Source organism: Diachasma alloeum, unplaced genomic scaffold (genome assembly GCF_001412515.2).
Source record: "Diachasma alloeum isolate Michigan unplaced genomic scaffold, Dall2.0 Dall_scaffold_00176, whole genome shotgun sequence".
In the NCBI taxonomy this organism is placed as follows: Eukaryota; Metazoa; Arthropoda; class Insecta; order Hymenoptera; family Braconidae; genus Diachasma; species Diachasma alloeum.
In genome coordinates, this window is record NW_021680342.1 from 5,218,426 (window position 1) to 5,240,229 (window position 21,804).

Below are 21,804 nucleotides of genomic sequence, written 5' to 3' on the forward strand. Positions count from 1 at the left end.
CCCCGAAATCACGAGATATTGGGATTGAGAGGGATTTGGAGAGATTTGAATATAACTAACTCCCTCTAGAGGGCAAAAAATCTCACGGGCAGTGGAGCGTGTACACTGTAACAGTGTTGTAGAGACCGTGAAGTGGATAACACTGGGGGCTTCATCACTTCGAGCGATAAGGAGATTTCTAAACTCCCAAGACATCAACGACAGACTCTACCATTGTTTTGATACGTCTTTGTGTACACGTGCCAGTTCTTCTTTTTCTTCGTTTTGTATGAAGTGTGTGGGGGGTTGTTTTCGCACTAGAACACGTGACTTTTTGTTTTCGTGCTACTGGGGGTTGGGAGAGAATGGATTTCACTAGTTTTTTTCTAGTCCACGTCTAGTCGATTTTTTTTTCCTGTATTTATTTTTATTTGCGCCGAAGGAATTGCGGATTTTTGCGGGATTCTGGGTTTTTTTTGGGGTGATTTTCGGTGACTAAGAGCGGAAGATTTGGACGAGGGAGTGAGAAAGGATGCGGTGATGGTTTTCCCGATGTTCTGAGACTTGACAGTGAATTACGTGTACTCAAGTGCCTGAATTATATCAGTTTTTTGTTTGATAACTCTTTGTTTACACTTTGATTGACATTTATACACCAATTTTCTATGTACGTGTACACATATGCGAGATAAAGACGACAATTTTGAGTTTGGTAAGTTTCAATTCAGCTCTGTTGTACTTTTAGTGTTAATATTCAAGAGGGTTGTGTGAATTTAGCACTCGATTGTGAACCCTTCTCATTCTTTTCCCCTTTATTTCCCTCTTCCCCTGGAGTTAGAGACAATTTTATTTCGATTTGATTGAGCAATTCGTGTAAACTTGGATGGAGAAAAAAATATATAATTGCAGTGTTGAGGGGAATTGAGATGTAAAGTTTGCAAATGGTCGCGTAATTGTTTGCATGTGACTTTTGGAAAGTTTGTCGTTGAGGGGACATTGTCTCCCACTGTCTGGGAAACATTAACCCTCTCCTGGGTGGAAATAAACTTAAACTTTAGTTTTTTTATTTCAGCGCTCATTTTTATTGATTTGAATGGGCCGCTCTGATGTCTGGGATTTTTGGGGATAATGCTCCTCAGGGAGTGCGGAAAAATAGAAAAAATTTACGTACAGAGAAGCCCAAGTTGAAGTTACACCGGAAGTGTACGCCACCGTGGTCGGTGAACCCACCCACTACGTTTGCTCTTGTATAATAAACCGAATTCGATCGGTAGTGACACGGAGTTTTACCTTCTGGTCTCTTTCTAACATTACCCCTCTCCCCCGGCTCTTCCCTGACGGATTTGTCCACTTGTTCATGCAAAATTTAACTCACCGCGACGAGTTTAGAATTCTCGGCTTTTTTCGCGTGCCATCGTAAATATCCACAATTTGTTTTTCTTCGCATTACTCACTACCTCATGATAATAAAAACGCGATTACATCGGGCATTAAAAATGAACGAATGCCCTGATCGATTTTTCATTGTTTTTTTTTTTTTGGGAAACAAGAAATCTAAAATCCCCCAAATTCCCGGATTTTTCACCCGCGATTTTTTGTTATTCTTCCCCCACGACAAAACTAATTGAATTTACTGGAGCAGTAGTGGGAGGAAGCCTGAATTTCCCACGACCTTCGTAACAATTTCGGCGATTTTTAGGCCGTCACGCTAATATCAGATCGATGTGTATACGGATGCTACGTTGGGGTTGGCTTGAAAACTACCGGTGAGGCCACATGCCGTGAGGGTTTCGAGTGTGTGGTGGAGGCCGATATTTGGGTCGCGTGGGGGCTACAATCCCCCCCCCCTCTCACGATCGAAGTCACACACCGAGCGATTTTACAGGTCCATAATCAGTTAAACTCCCTGTTTAAGCAAAATACAGGGCGGTAACAATTGTCGTGAGCTTTTAAAAAATGTAAATAACGAATCTGTCAAGCACAGTTCTTTTGTTTTTCGTGACCCTCTGAGCCTCTACCCTCGATCACCCACTCCTCCTCCTCCTCCTTCTCTCCTTCTCCCCCGTCTCGCCCCTTTCAACGCGGGGTGAATGATCAGCAATCCACCATTCAAACGCGCGAAACCGAGCGAAGTGGATAACGTACGAGCTGTGGTCAGTCGGATCGATTACTTCGGGGCTATACCTACATCTGCCCCCCACCCTCTCTTTCAGAATGATGCGCCCCATAAGGAGAAACCAACCGAGCATTACCTTGCCTATAAACTCCTTCACCTGTCGTTTTTTTTTATTCAGCTATCTGCTATTTTTCATGCGGAGGTCATGCCTATTTATTTGTCCAGGAATTCATCGGAGACAATGGGGATTACAGGGAGATGGGACTGTGGGGAATTGGGTCCCGAGGGACAGGCTAATTGGCAGGGTTTTTTATTCGACTGTTGCGTTTGTAAGTGTAACGATTATGTAGGTTGAGTGAACTGAATGATCACGTGAGATTTGTATCGAAATTCCGATGGGGGATGACAATATTTGTGATAAGGCTGTTGGATTAGTGACCATTCAACGGCTTATTTTCGTACGAAAAATGTATTTTTATGGGGAGGGAGGATATTTATGAATCGAGAATGGTGACTCGAGCATTCTGAAATCGTCGAATTGTAGAAGGTTTTTCGGGGGGAAAAATATTTCAACGAAATGTCCGAAACCTTGACACATCAATTTCTCATTTTGTTCAATGTGAAATGAATAATAAGAATTACTTGTTGAGCTACATCTTTTATCCAACAAATGCATTCCGTTTTAATTCATCCCCAGCGGATGACAGTGAGAGGTAAAAAAATAGTTGAAACAAAAAGGAAAAAAATTGCACTTTTTTTTTCGTTGAAAACAAGCAGAGAGAGAGAGAGAGGGCACGACAACGCGCCGGGAAAAACGTCGATAAGACGCGCACACGCCGCGAGTGAGAGAGCCCAGCCACCCGTGGCTGAATTAAAAGTCGATACGCTCAGTTTTTTATGTTCCCCACTGTCATTCTTCTCCTTTTTATATTTCTCTCCTCTCCCCCGCCCCCCCCCCCTCCCACGCCATCATTTTTATTATTTTCTAGTTTTGCAAATGTCTGTGATAACACTGGTCAGGGGACGGTACCTTTCACTCACCTCTATCAGTATTTTTTTCACTTGTGTTAGGCTGACTTGCGACTGCTCTGCATCGGTATGGTCATGTGCGTGACGTATTAACGAGATGTATGTCGATACCGTACTCGGATATCACTGAAGAATTAAAATGTTGCGTTAATGGCTCGTTACTGTACGTTAAGAGGATTTTACACCATTCGTTATAAACGCATATTAATTAGTCGGGAGGGATTTACACTATTATTTTCACGGAATTATTGACAATAAATGTATCTCTATGACGTAACAGTGGAATGAAATGAAATGAAATGTCGATTTTCTACTTCAATGGTCGTTGAATTTTTGGTTTGCTTTTAGACTCGTTTTTTTCGACTTTAGAATTGCTAAATGAACGCTTACTGGTGACTGATTAATGCTGTAACAACGATAAAATGCACCCAATCGAATTCTATCATGAGAAAGTGGATAATAAAGAAAACAAAATAGAGGAAAAAAGAAAGTGAATTGAGGGAGAGAAGACGTATCGAGTAGTTGGGGATAAAGCGGGATGGGATTATCATGGGTATAGTTATTATCAAGCTAACCAATACTCAACACCCAAGACAAGACAGATAATTTCATTCGCGTTACATGCGAGTACGGAATTTTACAAGTGCTGATTTCATTTGTATTGAAATAAGAAATTAGCTCTCTTTTTTCTCTATGAGAAACTCAATGGAATCGAACAAATCTACGAACATTTCAATAACGTAAACGATATAATAAATTATTACCAATATTGGTAATAATGATTTTATAATTTCAATTGTTCCAGTGTTTTTAACATTCCATCCGGATATTTAAAACCACTCTTACTGGTCCTCAAGAAGCAGCAACGATGGGTAGAAAGAAGATACAAATCTCTCGTATCACAGACGAGCGGAATCGTCAGGTATTCAAATTTACAGAATCAAGAGGAACAATTTTTTTTAGAAAGTTGAGTATCAACAGAGAATTAATAAAATGCAACCTTCCTCGAGCAGGTGACATTCAACAAGCGTAAATTTGGTGTTATGAAGAAGGCTTATGAGTTATCAGTACTCTGTGACTGTGAGATTGCACTGATAATATTCAGTTCAAGTAACAAGCTTTATCAATATGCCAGCACTGACATGGACAAAGTACTACTCAAGTACACGGAGTACAACGAACCACACGAGTCACTCACCAATAAGAATATCATCGAGGTGAGTTTATTTATCCATTGAATTATTGATACTTCAACACATGAATGAGGATAAAAACCCGAGAGCAATAACTTCACTTTCCCTTTGATTTATTTGATGTATTGAAATGTTAATAACAAGTACACACGATAAAATGATAAAACAACCGTGGAATTCTTTTCGAGTGGAATAGCTGATGATTACGATTGAGTAATGACAGTAAAACGTTTCGTCAATGGCTAGAACCAACTGATGTAAATTTCAATAGTATTATAATGCACATTAAGTGATAGTTGAGTGCCCTCGGGCGGTTTGGTCACGTGAACCTGTCTGCTGACACTTGCAGGCGCTCAACAAGAAGGAGCATAAGGGCGCAATGTCACCGGAGAGTCCGGAGCCGGACGCTAACGAATACAATCTCACACCACGTACAGAGGCCAAGTACACCAAGATCGACGAGGAGTTTCAAATGATGATGCAGAGGAACCAGCATAATGGGACAAGGGTAAGAACTTTTATCCCTATTTTTTCTCTCTCATCTCCTCCGTCTCTCTCTCTACTTCTTTCCCAATCTAATGTTACGTGGCGTCTGAAGGCCACCGATCTCTCGTAGATTAGACAAACAGAATGATTAAAGACCATACGATACACACGAAATTGATTTCCGATCAACTATCGATCGATTGGTATTATCGATTGTTTAATTCGCGGTATTTTGTGGTGGATATTCAACAGGGTATGGGACAATCGAATTACACGCTGCCAGTCACTGTGCCGGTTAATACTTATGGTGAATCACTACTTGGATCTAGTCCACAAATGGCGCACACTAGTATTTCACCGAGACCATCGTCATCTGAAACTGATTCAGGTAATGAAATAGCAACTGCCATTTTTCTATTGATTTTTTTTAACTGATGGGTAACGATATTTGATAATGAATATTAGATCCAGACTTTTTGATTGAATTGAGTTCACGGAAAGAAATATTCAATAAAAATTACGCATCTTTTCCGTAATTCCGGAGCGATATGTGGTTGTAGGAAATTTTACGGAGCTGTCACGTAATTTTTACCTGAATCTCCTGTGGAAAATTACAATGCCGTCACTTAAATTTTCTGAGTCGATTCCGTAATCGGTGAGCGAACTGTGAGTTCCGTAATTCTTACTGAACATTTGTCTCCGTGTTGAATTGAGTTAATAAAGATGCAAAAAAGTATGAAATAAAAAAAATGAGAAGTAGTTATTCTCTTCATTTTTTGGAGTAATTGAAAAGCATTCTGACGTTTGTTCGTTTTTCATTCGCAGTTTATCCACCAGGTGGAATGCTAGAAATGAGTAATGGCTATCCACCATCAGCCTCACCCCTGGGCGGCTCACCATCCCCAGGGCCATCACCAGCTCTAGTTGTTGGTGGTAACAAGGGTGCAAATCCGTCCCGTCACTCACCCCAACCACCTCCACCCCCTCATCCACACAGAGCTAATTTACGAGTCGTCATACCCACTCCACTATCACAATCGCTCTCTGAAGACACCAGTTACGATGTAAGATTTTTGTCTGTGAGTTAATTTCATCATTGTTCAAAGCCATTAATTCACAATGCATCCCCCAGCAAAAAATTTATTTAAAAAATATATAAAATGGTCCAATTCCATATATTTTTCAAATTTATAAAGAATATATAAAAAATATATATTAAACATATTTCATACATTTTTTCATGTAAATGGGGCCAATTTAAGATATTTTTTTAGATATTTTTCGAAATATAAATTTTTCCGTGTGGGATAACACAGGATTTTCATACTTGAAATTATTCACCGAGGCGATTCTATCATTTATGGTGCATACAAATGCGATTGGTTTAATCGAGTGGAATAATTGTGTTGGGAATAGGGGGGCCACACACAGACTGCACTCAATACACCGGTAGTTGCGCTACAGACTCCATCAGTGGCAGCTGGTTACTCGAGTTTCGGATCGTCAGATTATTCCTCAGATCTTGGAAGTCTAACGTGGTCACATCAGAGGTACGTTGATGACTTGTCAATGTATTCGGCAGCCACCATGTCAAGCATCAGGTAATTCATCATCTTAATCATATTTCTACATTTATTTCCACTGCCTGAGTGTCTGCAAATTTAACAAACCATGAATTGCCAACGAAGGAGTGTTGCATGAGGTTCCCTGCCATCGGAACAATGGTATTATTGAAATAGTCATTTCTTCACGTATAAAATGAATTAATTACCCTAAAGAAGATTTTTTTTCTTTCCTATTATTAATAAAGAAAGAAGAACTAGTTGATCGATCATTAATTTGAGAAATTTCACAATTACTCAATTCATTGATTAGTGAGCATTGTTAATTTTTATATTTCAATGAATATTGACAAACTTTAGTTATTCATGTTATTTTATCCGGACATCCTACTGAAGTAATGATTACATTCGAGGGCTGCACGCCATTTCCCCTGAAACAACTCATAATCAATACAGCTCACTATTATAAGTAATTCATCATCTTAATCATATTTCTACATTTCTTTTATTTGTCTAATCCTCTTCAGACGTAACAACCAATGGATTTACAACAAAAAACCGTTGCCTGAGGTTTCCTCATAAAATCACCAATAATTTAACTAAAAACTACTCATAATCAATTAAACTCCCCATTCAACAAGCTGTTGAAAATTGATTCCTCCAGCCACGTTACGCTTCATCACTCCCCTCCCGACCAAACATTCGACTCAGATGAATGGAATTTCCTCGTCACCATTCACCTCACTACGTTCCGCATCATTACCAAAATCTCATTAACAAAACTCCCATAAAACCGTGTCAATTTCATCAAGAACACAAACGCTTGAAGCACCGAGAAAATTCCCAAAACTTGAAAACAAAAAATCTCGTTATGTTTGCAGTAGCCTTCCTCACTTAGCCGTGTCCAGTAGCACACCGCCACCGTCGACGTCTCCCCTCCCAGTGAAAATAAAGAGTGAACCGATAAGTCCACCCCGTGATCCCCTCGGCAATGCTGGTGGTGGTGCTGGAGGCCCAAGTAGTTTGCATCATACAAATTTAACAGTAGGATCAGTAACAACAACAGGACCGCCTCCACCACACCACGTTACCCACAATGTACCCCAAACCCTGAATCTCGTATCGAGCCGGCCAACAAGTAATCCACCACCAACGCATTCAGGCAGTATAACACCAACAAATTTACCATCACCGAGTAATGCTGGTAATGTTGACATGAGAACGAGTCATGGCACTGGTGGTAATGGTGGGGGTAGTGGTTCGGACTATGAGAATGGACCGTTGATGAAACGATCTAGGATTACTGAAGGATGGGCCACCTAATGCCGGCCATTTTTGCGGCCCTACTGGTCCTACTCAGCTTCGTCGTACAATGGCTAATAATGAAGGAACGAGAGAAGAAAAAATAATAATAAATCATTTTGTTACGCTGACAATGAGTTGAGTGACTCGGAGATGGCCAATGTGCTCTGAGGGCTCGTGGAGGGCTCACCAAGTACGAAGGATTGTTTGTTTCAGCCCTGAGGATCTTCGAGAAATCACTATAGCAACTGGGACTCTTGATGCTGTTTCAAATGGGAATTAAACTATGGAGCTTTTACGTTTTTTAATGGGGTCAACTGCAATACGCGGATTCACAATCTGTTACGTTCTTCGTTCATTGACTTTGCACTTGGGGGAGGGTGATCAGGGGGTGTTTTTCGTTCATCTGGAACTATGATGATGATAATTGTGGTGCCATAATGTTGAAATATGACATAAAATATATATAAATCTATATATATTTTCATGTGTATAATAAGAAGTGTTGTTTGTATATATGTCGAGAGAGAAAAAAGAGTTCGTAATGGTTTGTCGGTATGGCATATACACTCATCCTACACTATTGCATAGAAATTCCACTCTCTTTTTGTTTTCTAAGTTGCTAGTGAACTATCGAGGGGGTCTTTGATTAGAGATAATTGGAGATTAAGTACCCAGACATTTTTTTTTTCGTTTTAGTGATATCTTGTTGACGTGACGTATAATAATACCGAGAAACTATGAGAAATTATATATATTTAAATATATATATTATTACTGGAGGGATCTGCACCGAGTGTTGGATTCAAAGACCAGAATCTAATGTGTTGGGATTATAACTGTTATATTTTTGTGTGGTAGTCCATCAGCAGCATAATCCGTTGATAATAACTTTACCTCATTGCAATCGTGTGTGACATTTATTTTTAATTCCCTTGTTTCCTCTAATATCTTCTTTCATTTTATTTTTATTTTTTTTTTCAATTATTATTCGGTTCAACTTCCACGAGTAATTGATCTAGTCAAAGAAATTATCAGTACTAAAAAAGAAAATAAAAGGAGAATTAGCAACTAGCTGGATGCGTTCAGACGGCTGTAAAAAAAGAGGAAATTAATTGTTTTTTTTTATTCGCCAAGCCAAAATGAAGTGGAAGCTTTTTTTCGAAATTTCTCTTGGAAGTCGATTTCTCAACTGTCACAGCTTTATTTTTACACTTATTTTCCCCCCAAATATTGATTTTTTTTTTTACTTTATCGCGTAATTTTAATTTATCAAGAATGCCTTAACATTTCGGTACTTATGGGCCGATCTGATGAAACTGTTACAGACAATGAAATAGCTGTCGATCTCAGTAATGGATTAAAATAATTACTAAAGGAGAATTAACGATTGATTCATCAATAGTTGTTTTTTTTATTACAATAGTTATAAGCATGCATTTTGAGTGTTTCCCCTCTGTCTTCATTTTTCATTTGATTCCTTCCATTTTATTTCCTTTGTTTGCCCCGAGTGAGTTAATTGACGGTATATGTCTGCTGGCACAATGAAATAAAATCAATAAAATTGAGGGAATAAAAAACGTTGGTTGCTGTTTGAAAAAAAAAACTATCCCCGATATTCTGTGAGAATCAGATTTGAAATTTAATATATTAAAGTATGAGGAGAGGAAAAAATTTAACGATAGTTAGTTAGATAGGTCATACATCTAAGTAGCGTTGATTGATAAATGATTAAATTGAATAAAATAAATGAAATAACTACGTAAACCTAGTATACACACTCACGAAGCGCATATAAATTTAATGTATGTATGTATGTACATAAATATTATATTCGTACATATGAATACATTTTCCACGAGTATTTTGCACGTTTGATATGAAGAAAAACTATAACAAAAACATGATATGAAGTGACGGTTAGAAAATGCAAGCCCTCTTTATCCCAATGAAAATTATCATCGTTGAGAGTTTAACTCGCAGGTTTATGTTGAAGGAGTAATTAATAGCCATGAGATACACGTAAAAATTGTCATGTACACAGATGAATCCTCAAATTAGGAGAAATTGTCCCATTTTTTTTAATATTGCAATTCAAAATCAGAAGGTTTTATCGTTTCGACGTATCCTGCTGAGGTATTCTCTCAAATCACCCACACTTGGAGGAAAGAATAATTAAATAAATGTAATTTAATGTATCCTAATGGAGTACACAGGTATTGAGAATAAAATAGTGCCTGGCACCATTTGTGGCCCTCGTTTTTCGTAATATTAAAAACAAAGCCGACATCTATGAAGTGATAACATACGTGGGAATTTCATTATTGTTATGCGACGAATGCTATTCCCTTCATTATTTCGATTTTTTAACGAATGTTTTGGATCTCCCAGAACCATGTGAATGGAAAAGGAAATTATGAAGAAAAATTAACGAAAAAAAAACAACATTAAATGGTCAGATTGTAATATCGACTTGATAAGATGATCACAAAGTGCAATCTTTTAGGCAAAAAAAACACTTTTTTATCGATCTAAAAAGTATAAAAAGAAATTGTTATTTTTCATAAGGAAGAAATGAAGTTTGATATATTGAAAAGAATATATTTCTCCCCTAGTTGTTTAAAATGAGTAAAAACATTTTCCTATTAATAAAGACAAATTAAATTAATCGTAAATACTGAAGAAACAATTTGAATGACGTTTTATTGAATTCAATTGATATTTTTCCAATGTGAACGAATAACAAATTGTACAATGTTCAATGGTACAACTCGACTCTATGTTGTGCAGTGAAACGAGACTTATCGTTATGTCCACAGAGCAAATAAAAAATCATTCTGTTTAATGTGTTATGGAATTATTTATTTGGCATGTTCTTTAAATGTGAATAGAACTGGACGAGACGATCAGTTTGTTCCAAATTTATTAGTTATAGTGGATGTAACGATATTCCTCAACAAATTCTATAAAAAACAAATTCTTTCGAATGCTGTGACTTTTATGGACCATCTTTAACAGCTTTATATAACTAATTATTCAGGTAAAACATTCACTAGAGAACTACAAAAACTAAACAGTACCATATACTCCGCATGAGACACAACAACAGGCCCCAAAAACTCCCGTTGGCTTCACTAGAAACAAAAGAACAAAACAATTAATCTAACAACCAGCAAATTATTGTAATGCACAGCACGATAAACCGATACGTTGGTTGTAAACAAGCGTAGTAATGTTAAGATTATTAAAGAAAAAAAAAGATAACAGCATAAATACAATGAAGAAGAATATTTTTAAAAAATTATGATGTATGTACTAGCCACAACTGTTGTCACTGCAGACTAAACCCATAAGTTATTAAGTTTAAATACAGGTTTACAAACTGGACATATCTAAGACGCCAAGTAGCATCAACATGTCTCATATACACGTGCAAGTGGATGGAAAAAAATTGTAACTAAAATTTTCAAAAGGAGAAATAATGCTTTAATATCCAACTAACAGTTATGACAGTGTAAATTTTAAAAGTAATAGGGAGCTACATTTTCCTGTCGTTTGGGGCTGAACATTTTTTCCTGATTGCAACATTGGATGCAGACAAGAGTTTTACTATCAGCATTGTATTGAAGATATTAGAGGATTGTGTAACAACTCAATCATTTATTTGTGTAAAAAATAAAGATTATAAACGATCGTTGAATTATTTACGAGTATCACGTGGAGGTTTTATGAGAGAAAAAAAAACGTTGGGCCTGTTTTGTCATTGCTACAGGCAATCTGTTTCCTTCGAATCATTCATTTATCATTTTGGTTCTTGTACATAACTATTTTACCGGTCATATCGAATTCATATGGCACATTAAAAAATGGTTCGTTTTATGTGACTATGGAGCTTTTAATGAAATGTGAACAAAGAAAATTGACACAAAATTATGGAAAATTGTTGCTGCAATTGTTGTGAGCAGTCCAAATAGCCATGAATAATTATTTTTTATTTAAAAAAAGGAACAAATATGGAAAGTAATTCTTATAGTGCCATTGTAACAGACTAATTTAATGGAATATCACCTATTGTTTAAGTAGAATGTTAAGGATGAAAATGGTAAAATTGTAATTGACACAATTGTAACAATTGCGGTGTTGATAAAAAAATACAAAGACTCGGTTTTATGTTTGTAATAATTGTTATAATGTTTGCCAAACATTATATAAAAAATATATATGAAATAATGATTAATTATTGAATTAAGTGTGACACGATAAACAGAACAAATGTTGGGATGATTTTTCTGCGATACTAGTTTGTCAATGAAAGGTGTCATCCAATTATGCACATCCGATGCCACGCAACACAATCGAATAATAAAATATACATGTATGTGTATTCTGGGAAGGAAGGAACCAGAAACAATGGAGGAAAAAGTGATTTATAGTTGATAATACGAAGGTGAACTCGTTTTGAAGTTAAAATATCTCATTTTGGTGCTCGAACTCCCTCTCCTCCCCCATTTACATTTTATGTTACCTTGTTTTCAAATTTTACTGATCCAATATGATTGTTAATCATATATCTGCCTATTAATCGGTCAGTGAAAGAGAAGAGGAAGGATGGATAATTACTGAGACTTAGTAATTAATTATTGTTATCTCGTAAATGCTCTATGTACATCACGAACACGTAATCGACGATTTCCCCCTCCCGCCCCTTCTCCTTGAAAATGAAAAGAGGAATGTAAAAAAAAAATGAAGAGAACATGTAAAACACAAATCCGCAATATGGTTATATTTCAGTGTACCAGCGTAATTGCTAATTATTATTATGATGTTGCCCATAGAATACATTTTACTCGGTTTTTATATTTTGCTGTATTTTATTCCATAATTGATTATGGAAATGCTGAGAATATCCAATTCAATCCTGACTTACTTTTGCATGAAATAATTCTCCAAATTTAGCTTCCGCTTGATTGTTGATTTATGGAGTAAATTATTCCCTATTGAATCCAAGAGTCAAACTGTTGTGTATGAAAATACCCCGATCCTCGGTAGAAATGCCTTAACGTCACGTGCCTCAATTTTTAATATTCAAATTATTCACAACTATACGTAAAGACACACCTCTGTTTATCTGTAATATTCTATCTAGTGTTAACGTATGAGAAAAAAAAAATTATGAAATTCTAATGAAGTGAGGGGAAGATGAAAATGATACTCTGTGTGAAATTGAAACTTATTCTTTGTACTACTCTTGTAAATACATTCTAAAAAATTAATCGTCAATGTTTTGTGTTGACTACTGCTGCTTGATTTTTTTTAACGAACTCATGCACTGAAAGTTCATCAGAAGCGGAAAAAGGTAGGTGAAATGATTTTCTAATAAGTACTTTAATTTTCAATATTGTTTTTGTTCTTTTTATTTATTTTATTACACACAAGATTTTTTTTCTGAAAACTTACAAATAAATTCATGCCCTTACAATGTCGAAAAATAAATGGGGCATAAAATTACACAGACATATATCATTTCATTACTGTAAAATATAAAGAACAATTTTTTCTATTCCTCTTCGAAACTAAGAAAACAAAATGAAACAGCACTCATTGTGTTGGTGCAGCTCTCAAGAAGAACTCACGAGTCCACGATTATTTTATTTACCATTATGTCCAAATTATCTTGTTCCAGAATAGACATTGCTATATATTTTTATATAAATATAATTTGTATCATTTTATCAGCAGTTTCTCTCGATACAAACCTACGTGAAAAAATGCTTCCATCTTCTCACCAGAAATTAAACTCCTAAACCACTTAGTTGTTCACTTTTATTTTATTATTAATAATTATCCATAGAAGGGTTATAAGCATTTGTTTGACATAAAAAAAACATTATATTCGTCCGTATTATTTCGTCTCTTGTCGTGTACTATTATCGTAACTCAGGTAAATGCAGATACATTACAATTGTATTATTGTGATTATCTTTCCACCATCGTTGTGTATTTTCATATCTAAATTAATTTTGATTGTGCATTATTGAAGAGAGCTAATTGGGTAGACGTTATACAAAATCATGTGAATCAGGATACATCCTCATCATTTTTCACCAACAAAAAAATAATCTGGAAGCTATTTTTAACGAGAATGAAGAGAAAAATTAATTCAATCATTCACAGGGAATTTCATGAAGACCAAATGCAACTATAACGACTAATCATTAGCATCTATCAAGCGTGAGTTTTATCCTCATTTTCAATATTCTTTTCACCTTTCAGATTAATGAAAATCATTCTCTGTCCTCCATATTAAATGATAGATTATTCTGACCCTCTAAACGAATTCTCGTAGCATAAAATGCCCCCGATAATCTTAATAAGCTTAATTAAAACTCTTTCTGTATTTTGAATTTTATAAATCTTGGACTTAACAAATTTTACGGCTTACATAAGGCGACAACGTTCCTCACCCTGGGGGTCACCCTAGAACATAAGAGATTTTATGAAATACTGCAGGCGTTTTTATCATTTAATTTTAATCTTCCACCAAACCCCAACATGCTTGAGTTAATTACTTTTAGGCTACTGTGTGCATGAAGGCATCATCGAAAATTAACTTGATACTATTTTTTTTTCATTAGTCACAATGATGCAAGCAGTTCGTCGACAGCGAGAAGGGTCTTGCCAATTTCTTTCTTTCCATATTTTTTTTCCAATCACTTCAGTTCCGCCTATTTTCCATTTTTCCTGCCATTTCTCTGATCATTGATTATTTTATTTTCTAAGTTTAGTGAAGCAGTGATGCATAGAAATTGTGCTCAACACTAAGCAAAAATGCTTAAAATTAATACGTTTTAATGAATGAAAAGTCAAATGCACTTGTGAATTCGATGAACACCTAGAGACGTTTTTTATTAATATAACTTACATGGGCCGTCCATCAGAGTCGTGGACCCTCTGATTATTGGAAGAAGAGAAATCTTCTCTATGACAGAAGAATTGAACATGTTTGAAATCCCCCCCAACTGATCCAGTCAAGTTTTAATGTTTCTACTTTCGCTTTTTGACTTCTAAACTGCTTGTATCCAAACACAATGTTTAACTAACAATCCACGAGGAATCTCGTCTCCCAATTGAATTTATCAAAATGTGCATTCGTATTTGCTTAAATTTTCTTGTTAGTTAAACATGCTGTACTGAGGACTCAATCTTTCAACAATTTTACCATAACCGTGGCTACTTGAAAAAGTTTTAAAAAACTGCATTTTTCATTACCTGTTGGTGGTGAAGATCCTCAGATCCTCGAAACCCCAAGTTTTCCCTGTGTCGAGACATTGAAGTCGTCATTTGCTGCCTCTTTCGTTCAGACGTTGCCATTTCCTGTGAAACAATTATTTAAAATTAATAAATCACAAATCACCACATAAAAAATCACTTCTAAATTTTATTTTCCAAAAAAAAACATCGTACCTCTCCATCATTATTCAAGAGTGTAGTGGTCATATTATCAGCAATAAACCATTTCTGTCCCTTCATCACGATATTCGATGGAGGCTCGTGAGTCGCTCCAATGTCTGACGACCAAACCAGAACATTCGCCCCTGGCTCGATCTTAGCAGTCCTGTGGAATTTGAACACAGTCTCCACGGCCCCAGCTTTGCGAATTAATTGCCATCCACTCAGAACAATTTCCTGAAGCAACAAAAACATTCCAATCAACTCAAACTTTCTCCAACAAAACAAAAAACTAATAATTAATCCGACAACTAAATTACCTTGTTCCCCTTGTTCGTAAGTTTAACGAATCTCCCCTGTGGATCGGCCTCGTTGATCTCCACATCACTCCTGGCAGAAGCAACGACACTGTAGTCACTGCTGCTGCGCTCCTCGCTCTCCTCAAGAAGCGTACGCTTGCGTTTTCCACCCCTGACAGGAGTGTGCCTGGATGGAGTGCTCCTGCCAGTGGAGACCGATGCAGCAGGCGACTGAACTGGCGTGATATTGAGCCTGGCCTCCTCCGACTCCAGGAGTTTCCTGTAAGCTGCAATTTCAAGATCCAGAGCGACCTTGATGTCCATCAAGTCCTGGTACTCCTGCAGCTGCTGTGCCATTTCATCCCTCATCCTGCTGAGCTCGGCCTCCAGTGCAGCAAGTCCCTCAGCATGTCGGGCACGCTCACTCTCCCTGATGTTCTCCAAGTCCCTGATGCGTGCATTGAGGGCATTATTGGCAGACTCCAGCTCCGAGATGCGTTGATTGAGACCATCAATACGAGTTCTAGTCTGTCTGAGCTCCTCAACAGCCAAAGTCGCAGCGCCACTATTGCGCTGAGCGTGAGACGTCAAATTCTTGATCTTGTTCTCGTAGAGGAGCTCGATCTCCTCGCGATTCGCTCGCATCTGTCCCTCGTACTGATCACGCAACTCCTGAAGCGACTGCTGGAGTTTTGCCTCGTACTGCTCAGCAAGACGTCCGTCGATCTCCGAAATTTCCACTTGACGACGTGTGCGAGTCTCAGTCAACTCCTGCTGGAAGACTTGATCCTTGAAACTTATGTCCTCTCGGAGACTCTGGATGTTGTTCTCGAGATCAATACGCTGGAGGGTCTCCTCCTCAAGGTGTTTTCTAGCGTCGTCCAGCAGTGCCTTCAGTCTCTCCACCTCTTTCTCCAGCTCGCGCTCACGCTCCTGGAGCTTTTTGCGTTCAGCTTGGGACTGGTTGTACTGGGACTGGAGATCATTGGAGCGGGTCTCGTAGATCGATGCGTTACGCTCGGCAACTTGAAGATCCTTTGTTTTCTTCTCCAACCTTCATGACAAATTGAGAATGTGAATTGATTCAGGCGACAAAACGTCAAGGCAAAGTGATACATCGTTAGTAGGGAAGGGTGGGGTAAAATGGACACTTTAGAAATTTTTTTAAATCTTCATGACGTATTGAATTGTTCATGAAATGGGATAATTTTATTTTTCAATTGAAAGGACAATTCTTCCCCTTTGCGACGAGTTTAGACTGAACTCGATTGATAAATCTGTTTCTGACTTATGAATATTTTTAAAAAAGCAAAAAGTGTTCATTTACCCCTCCCCCCGCCCCGACGTTTAAGTGGAAGAATGTTCCTTGACATTTAGTAATTTAAATTCCAATTTGCTTCAGTCATAGTATTTTAATTTTCTGAAATTAATTTCCCGTTAAATAATAGAGTTTAGGGCTCAGTGAAGAAGAAAGATAATCAAACTGTCCAATCAATTAATTACCCGGTGGGTGCGGACGCAGACTAAGAGTGCCGTATATTTTTTTTCATCTACTACTTGTCATTCCAGAATTTCTGGACTTCAAAACATCGCGAATGAATGATGTAATGGATAAAAACGCTGGGGCAAACACATTCAGGTAGTGATCTTGAGAGATATGGGAGTGACCCTGTTCATACAGTCAATAATAATTCACCTGCCTCGGTGTGACTATCTCACTATCCTTGGCCCAGTAGTTGACCGTGCCATTAACAGAAAATAAGAAAAAGAGAACTTTTTTCTCATTTAGAATCGATTCTCCGGGGCTTTCAGCTCGTTAATCTACGAACCGACGCGTCCAGTTGGAAAATAAAACCTCTGAAACTCGAAAAATCTGGTGCTTCACTCTTGTGCAAAATCGTAAAATAAATTTGAATGAAAGAGAGGAAAGAGTGATGCCTCGTGGTGTCTATTTCCGTCGGTTCGCCCCACATTGAGCGTTTATTTCTTACCCACTGGTTCCCTAAATCGTCTTGTCTACCGGATCAAGGCCAGGAAATTCTAGGATCGATCGTTCAGTGAAAATTGCGAATTTCGCACGGGAATTATTTGCAGGAGGGAGTTGAGACTGAGAATGTCACCGGAGGAGGCATAAAACAGGAGCGATAGTGCGCTCAACTTTGTAGGGGGTGCAATGTATCATTTGCCATGTGCGCGACGGCGGCGTGTGTTGGAGCCAATGTCATGCTGCAAGTTCAGCATCTTATTCGAGATTTTTTTTCTCCTGTCTATTCAGTGGCCAAGCGACAAGACCGAATCCCCCGAATTGTTGCAGAAGAGAATATGGTGAGACCATTTTTATAGAGAACTTTACGAGCAAAATTACTGGACAAGAATTCTTGTTCACTCTCCGCTGAGAGAACTGAAATAATGATGACGGCATTGCCAACCCGTTAATGTCGCTCCCTCCACGAATTCATTCAGCGAGACGTGAGGCGCGCATACTAAATATTTGGTTTTGTCATTACAACTCGGGGGAATCCTTGATAATCGAAGGTGAAAGAAAGTCATTTCACGCCTGATCTCTGACATATTCGGGTACATCACTTTCATTTCTCATGAATGGCAAGGAGTGGGATCACTCCGAAAGGAAAATCATCACAGATCGAGACGATTAGCAACCCATTCAAAAAGAATTCCTTGCATTATCTCTATCATCTAATTACTTTTCGTTATCTCCTCAATTGCACGTGCGTAATCCCCCGCGATGGAGAGAATGACTCAACCCAACGTTAATGGCCAATTAAACTCCGTTGCACTGTTAGAAATTTTTTGAAATTTCAAGTTTTAAGGAGAATTCACGGAAATTCATGAGTTTTCAGGGGGAGTGAGGGGGAAATTTCACAACTCGATTGAATTTTGAGTGGAACAAGAATATTCAGAAACAAAACGACATGAATTTTCAATTTTTCCCCGAATGTTCCTGATTTGTCTGAATTTTCGCAAATCAATTGAACTGAAAAATCGTATTTTATTGATTTCCGATTATTTAAACAGAAAATCAATGGAATATTTGATTTTTCAATGCCAAGATTTCCTGAAATTTCAGTGGAACTTGCACACGATAAAAATTTCCGGAATTTACCACGAAAATTTTGAAGTGCATGGAAATCCTTTCAATCTCCCGTTCTCAGAAGACAATCGAACGCCTGAAAAATGACGGATTCGGCCGCAAAAAAAATCACAGAACCCAAGACGATCATTTCGCGGTGTAAAAGCCAGTTATTTATTACTGGATTTGAGAATAAACCGAGCTGACGGGGCGCGAGGCGAATGTCTTTGCATCAGGTAATACAGGCCGGCACCAGGGCTGACATCATCACCACATAGTACGCGTGACGCAACCGTTCGTGTAGTACGGCGTGTATGAATTCGGAATGCCGTGCCCTTCACAGACACAGAGGCATGGGAATGTTCCACAGCCCACCCACTAAACTAAACAGAGGGGGAGGGTTAAGGGCCTATGGAGATAAGGCAGTTATTTACAATCATCTGCATGACGATCCCAGATGCCACTTTTCCCGGTTAAAATCCCGCTGGGACTCTCCCGACCCTTTCGGGGCTAAACCGGCCGGTGTCTCCGGTATTTTCCCCAAAAATTCTAGATAATCCCCGGGTCAACATCTCGCAATTTCAATAGACGAGACTCCAAATATCCTGAACTCACTAGCGAAGCGGTAATCCGGTCACGTCGATTTTGACTTTTGGCCAGTTTTTGACGAATATCCCGGAATCTAAGAGAGCTATCAAAATTTCTCTCACGACCTTTTTTACAACCCTCAATTGGCTCCACAAAAAAGGTGATGACAAAAATTTTTCAATCTCTCTTAGATTCCGAGATATTCGTCAAAAACTGGCCAATAGTCAAAATCGACTTAACCCGGTTGACCGCTTGGCTACTGAATTAAACCACTCGTATCTCGATACGAACGCCCAGTCTCGTCAATTCCAATGTAAACATTGCAGAAAATTTACTCGAAAGTTGTATACCTCCAGGGAGAGATGACAAATATCACGAGCTGGTTTTATAGAGGTCAGAAACATTAAATAAACATTCTCAACAGATTCTTGTGGCTCATCCATTCATCCATTTTGTCACGTTCAGGTATAAAAGAAGATACATCAGGCTTCACGATTATTTAATAACGCAATGTCCGAAAAATGGGAAAATACGAGTGGTCAAAGCTGCAGCCAACAAGTTGAACACAAAAACACCGATCTTCAACTTTTTAGGCCAAAGGAAAGTTACCGTCCCCCGGTAACTAGTCAATGGAGGTTAACCAATAATGTTTGATGATAGAATGAAAATAAATAGTAATTACTTGGTCTTGAGATCCTCGTTGTCATCCCAGAGGCGTTTGGTATCGATTTCGAGTTTAGCTCTTTCCCTGGCCGTCTCGTCGAGCAATTTTCTAGCATCAGAGAGCTCATGCTCGTACATAGACTTGATATTAGACACCTCCCTCGTCGTAACCTCCTGGGATGTCTGTACTTCCCTGGTGAGCCTCGAATTTTCCGTCTCCAAGTGGCGCACTTTTTCGATGTAACAGGCAAGGCGATCATTGAGATTTTGTAAATCCTGTTTCTCCTGTAGACGTGAGTAACGCGTAGGGCTGAGTGGGCTTCCTGGACGCCGGCCTATAGGCGTCGAGGTACTTGGCTGAGGCGACTGTACCGAGCTGACGCTCGACGACGCCGCAACCGTCTTTTTACTCGATTTTGTTGACATTATCAATTATTTGAACACAAAATAAACAGTTAACACGATGACAATGTTACCACAATAATGATTAAACCAACTTATTAATCGGAAATTCACGGTAACTCAGCGTCTCCACCGCCGGATATGTAGTTTGTGATGCTTTTCGACTCACTGCTCGCTATGTGAGACCGAATGGACGGTATTTGCGTGTGTGTGGCTTGTGCGCGCGCTTCCCTCTGGCCCCACACAGCACGACGATTTTTCTACTACTGCAGTCAATCGAGAGAGAGCCGGAGCATTCATCGGACTAGGACGCGGTGTGCCACAACTGCCAACGGTCGGGTGGCAACGCCGTCCCGGTTACGACTCTCATTGGAGAGGCTCTCTCTGACGTCACGGAATTTGAATCCACTCGGGCCAATGGGGAGCGAGCATTGTCAACGATTTTAGTTGTGAAATGGACGAGAAGAGTTCGCGTGCCGGTTTGAATTGGATTTCGTGTGTGATGTGTTTGTTTACAGATTAAAGCCTCCATGCGTGCCACAGGAGAGCTGAGAACAGGGTGAGTTTGTTTATCAGATAAAATGGAGGAGTTGAAACCGTTGTTGGTAGGTATTGTCGATCGAGAATCATTTTGGGGGGTTAGGGAGGATTTTTTCGAACGTCAGAGAACGCTTTGTTCCAACGGTCGGCAGTTATGAAGAGAGATTGTAGTAATTCGTGTGGACAACGAAATTGTTTTCCACGAAATGTCTGATCTTGCGATGCTTTAGTGCAGCATGTGGATGAGAACAAAGGGGTTCTCGCTGGGCTGTGGGCGGGCTGATGAGATTCCATGTAAAGTGTTTCTTTATTTCTTTACAGACGGAAGGGGCAGCACGGAAGGCCCGGAGGAGCAGAACGGTGAGTTTGTTGACCAGGAAAAATTAAGATGAAAACTTTTGAGGTTGTTTGTGATTATTGTCGTCCTAGAGGTATTTTCGGGGTTAGGGAGGAATTTTTTCGAACATGAGAGAAAGATTTGTCCCACCAACCGACAATTATAAAGAGTGGTGTTGGTGGTAATTCATACGAACTAGGAAATAATGATGATCGGAGTCCACGAAGTGTCTGGTTTTTGGTGACGCTTTAGTGGCTGGGAAATAGTATTTTTCATCACGCTGTGCGAAAAAGTAACTTTTTAGGCACGCTTCGGGTGCCTAAAATGTCCCTTTTCCACAGATTGTGATGAAAAATATTGTTCGATACTCGTGGGAAAAGTGTTTTTTGGCTCGTGGGAGGTTTATGGCACGAACCGAAGGCGAGTGATATAATCCCATGAGCCAAAAAACACTTTTCCGCACTCGTAACGAAATATACTATTTCCGGCCTGTTGCGATGGGGTTTTTTACTCGTGTGGCCAACCACACGAGTAAAAAAACCCCACCGCAACAGCCCAGGAACAATATTTTTCTGTAGTGATTTTCAAGTTTTCGAGTTTGGGAAGTATGTAATACCAATTCCCAGACGAGAAATCGTGAGAAGCAGTACAGAAAAAGAGAGTTTCTGAAGGTGGTTTGCATTAGATTTCATATGAAGCCTTTGTTTGCCAAAAAATTGAGGGATTACCGATGGCGGTGGCTGTGTGTAGGTTGTGGGATTGGCATGC

The 21,804-nt window shown here is 38.7% G+C and overlaps 3 protein-coding genes across 12 annotated transcripts in view; 2 read left to right on the plus strand and 1 right to left on the minus strand.

Moving 5' to 3' along the window:
• LOC107048582 (myocyte-specific enhancer factor 2) overlaps positions 1–12,947 on the plus strand; it is a 35,052-nt gene extending 22,105 nt beyond the window's left edge. For 4 of the 9 annotated variants that reach the window (XM_015271845.2, XM_015271812.2, XM_015271837.2 and 1 more), the window contains exons 2-8: positions 3,930–4,046; positions 4,138–4,341; positions 4,667–4,825; positions 5,056–5,191; positions 5,629–5,882; positions 6,220–6,404; positions 7,247–12,947. In XM_015271845.2, the coding sequence (XP_015127331.1) occupies positions 3,993–4,046; positions 4,138–4,341; positions 4,667–4,825; positions 5,056–5,191; positions 5,629–5,882; positions 6,220–6,404; positions 7,247–7,688 (1,434 nt within the window). In that variant the 5' untranslated portion in view covers positions 3,930–3,992 and the 3' untranslated portion in view covers positions 7,689–12,947. Of the gene's footprint in view, positions 1–73; positions 692–3,929; positions 4,047–4,137; positions 4,342–4,666; positions 4,826–5,055; positions 5,192–5,628; positions 5,883–6,219; positions 6,405–7,246 lie in introns of those variants that run through there. The other 5 variants (XM_015271821.1, XM_015271880.2, XM_015271853.2 and 2 more) reach the window with 5 other exon arrangements.
• Positions 12,948–13,065: 118 nt separating this feature from the next.
• Positions 13,066–20,458, minus strand: LOC107047524 (lamin-C). 2 transcript variants are annotated; one of them, XM_015270363.1, is made up of 6 exons: positions 19,777–20,458; positions 15,437–16,469; positions 15,132–15,353; positions 14,937–15,041; positions 14,590–14,646; positions 13,066–14,144 (listed from the first exon to the last, which is right to left on the minus strand). In XM_015270363.1, the coding sequence occupies exons 1-5, from the start codon at positions 20,181–20,183 to the stop codon at positions 14,623–14,625; spliced, it is 1,791 nt and encodes a 596-aa protein (XP_015125849.1). In that variant the 5' UTR covers positions 20,184–20,458; the 3' UTR covers positions 13,066–14,144; positions 14,590–14,622. The 2 variants fall into 2 exon arrangements, with proteins under 2 accessions (XP_015125849.1, XP_015125805.1); XM_015270319.1 differs by lacking the exon at positions 14,590–14,646.
• A 167-nt stretch (positions 20,459–20,625) lies between these two features.
• The window catches only part of LOC107047950 (transcription factor sox-2), a 161,176-nt gene continuing 159,997 nt past the window's right edge, over positions 20,626–21,804 (plus strand). The window contains exons 1-2 of the mRNA XM_015270901.2: positions 20,626–20,718; positions 21,021–21,059. The gene's annotated coding sequence lies outside the window, so the exon portion shown is untranslated. The remainder of the gene's footprint in view (positions 20,719–21,020; positions 21,060–21,804) is intronic.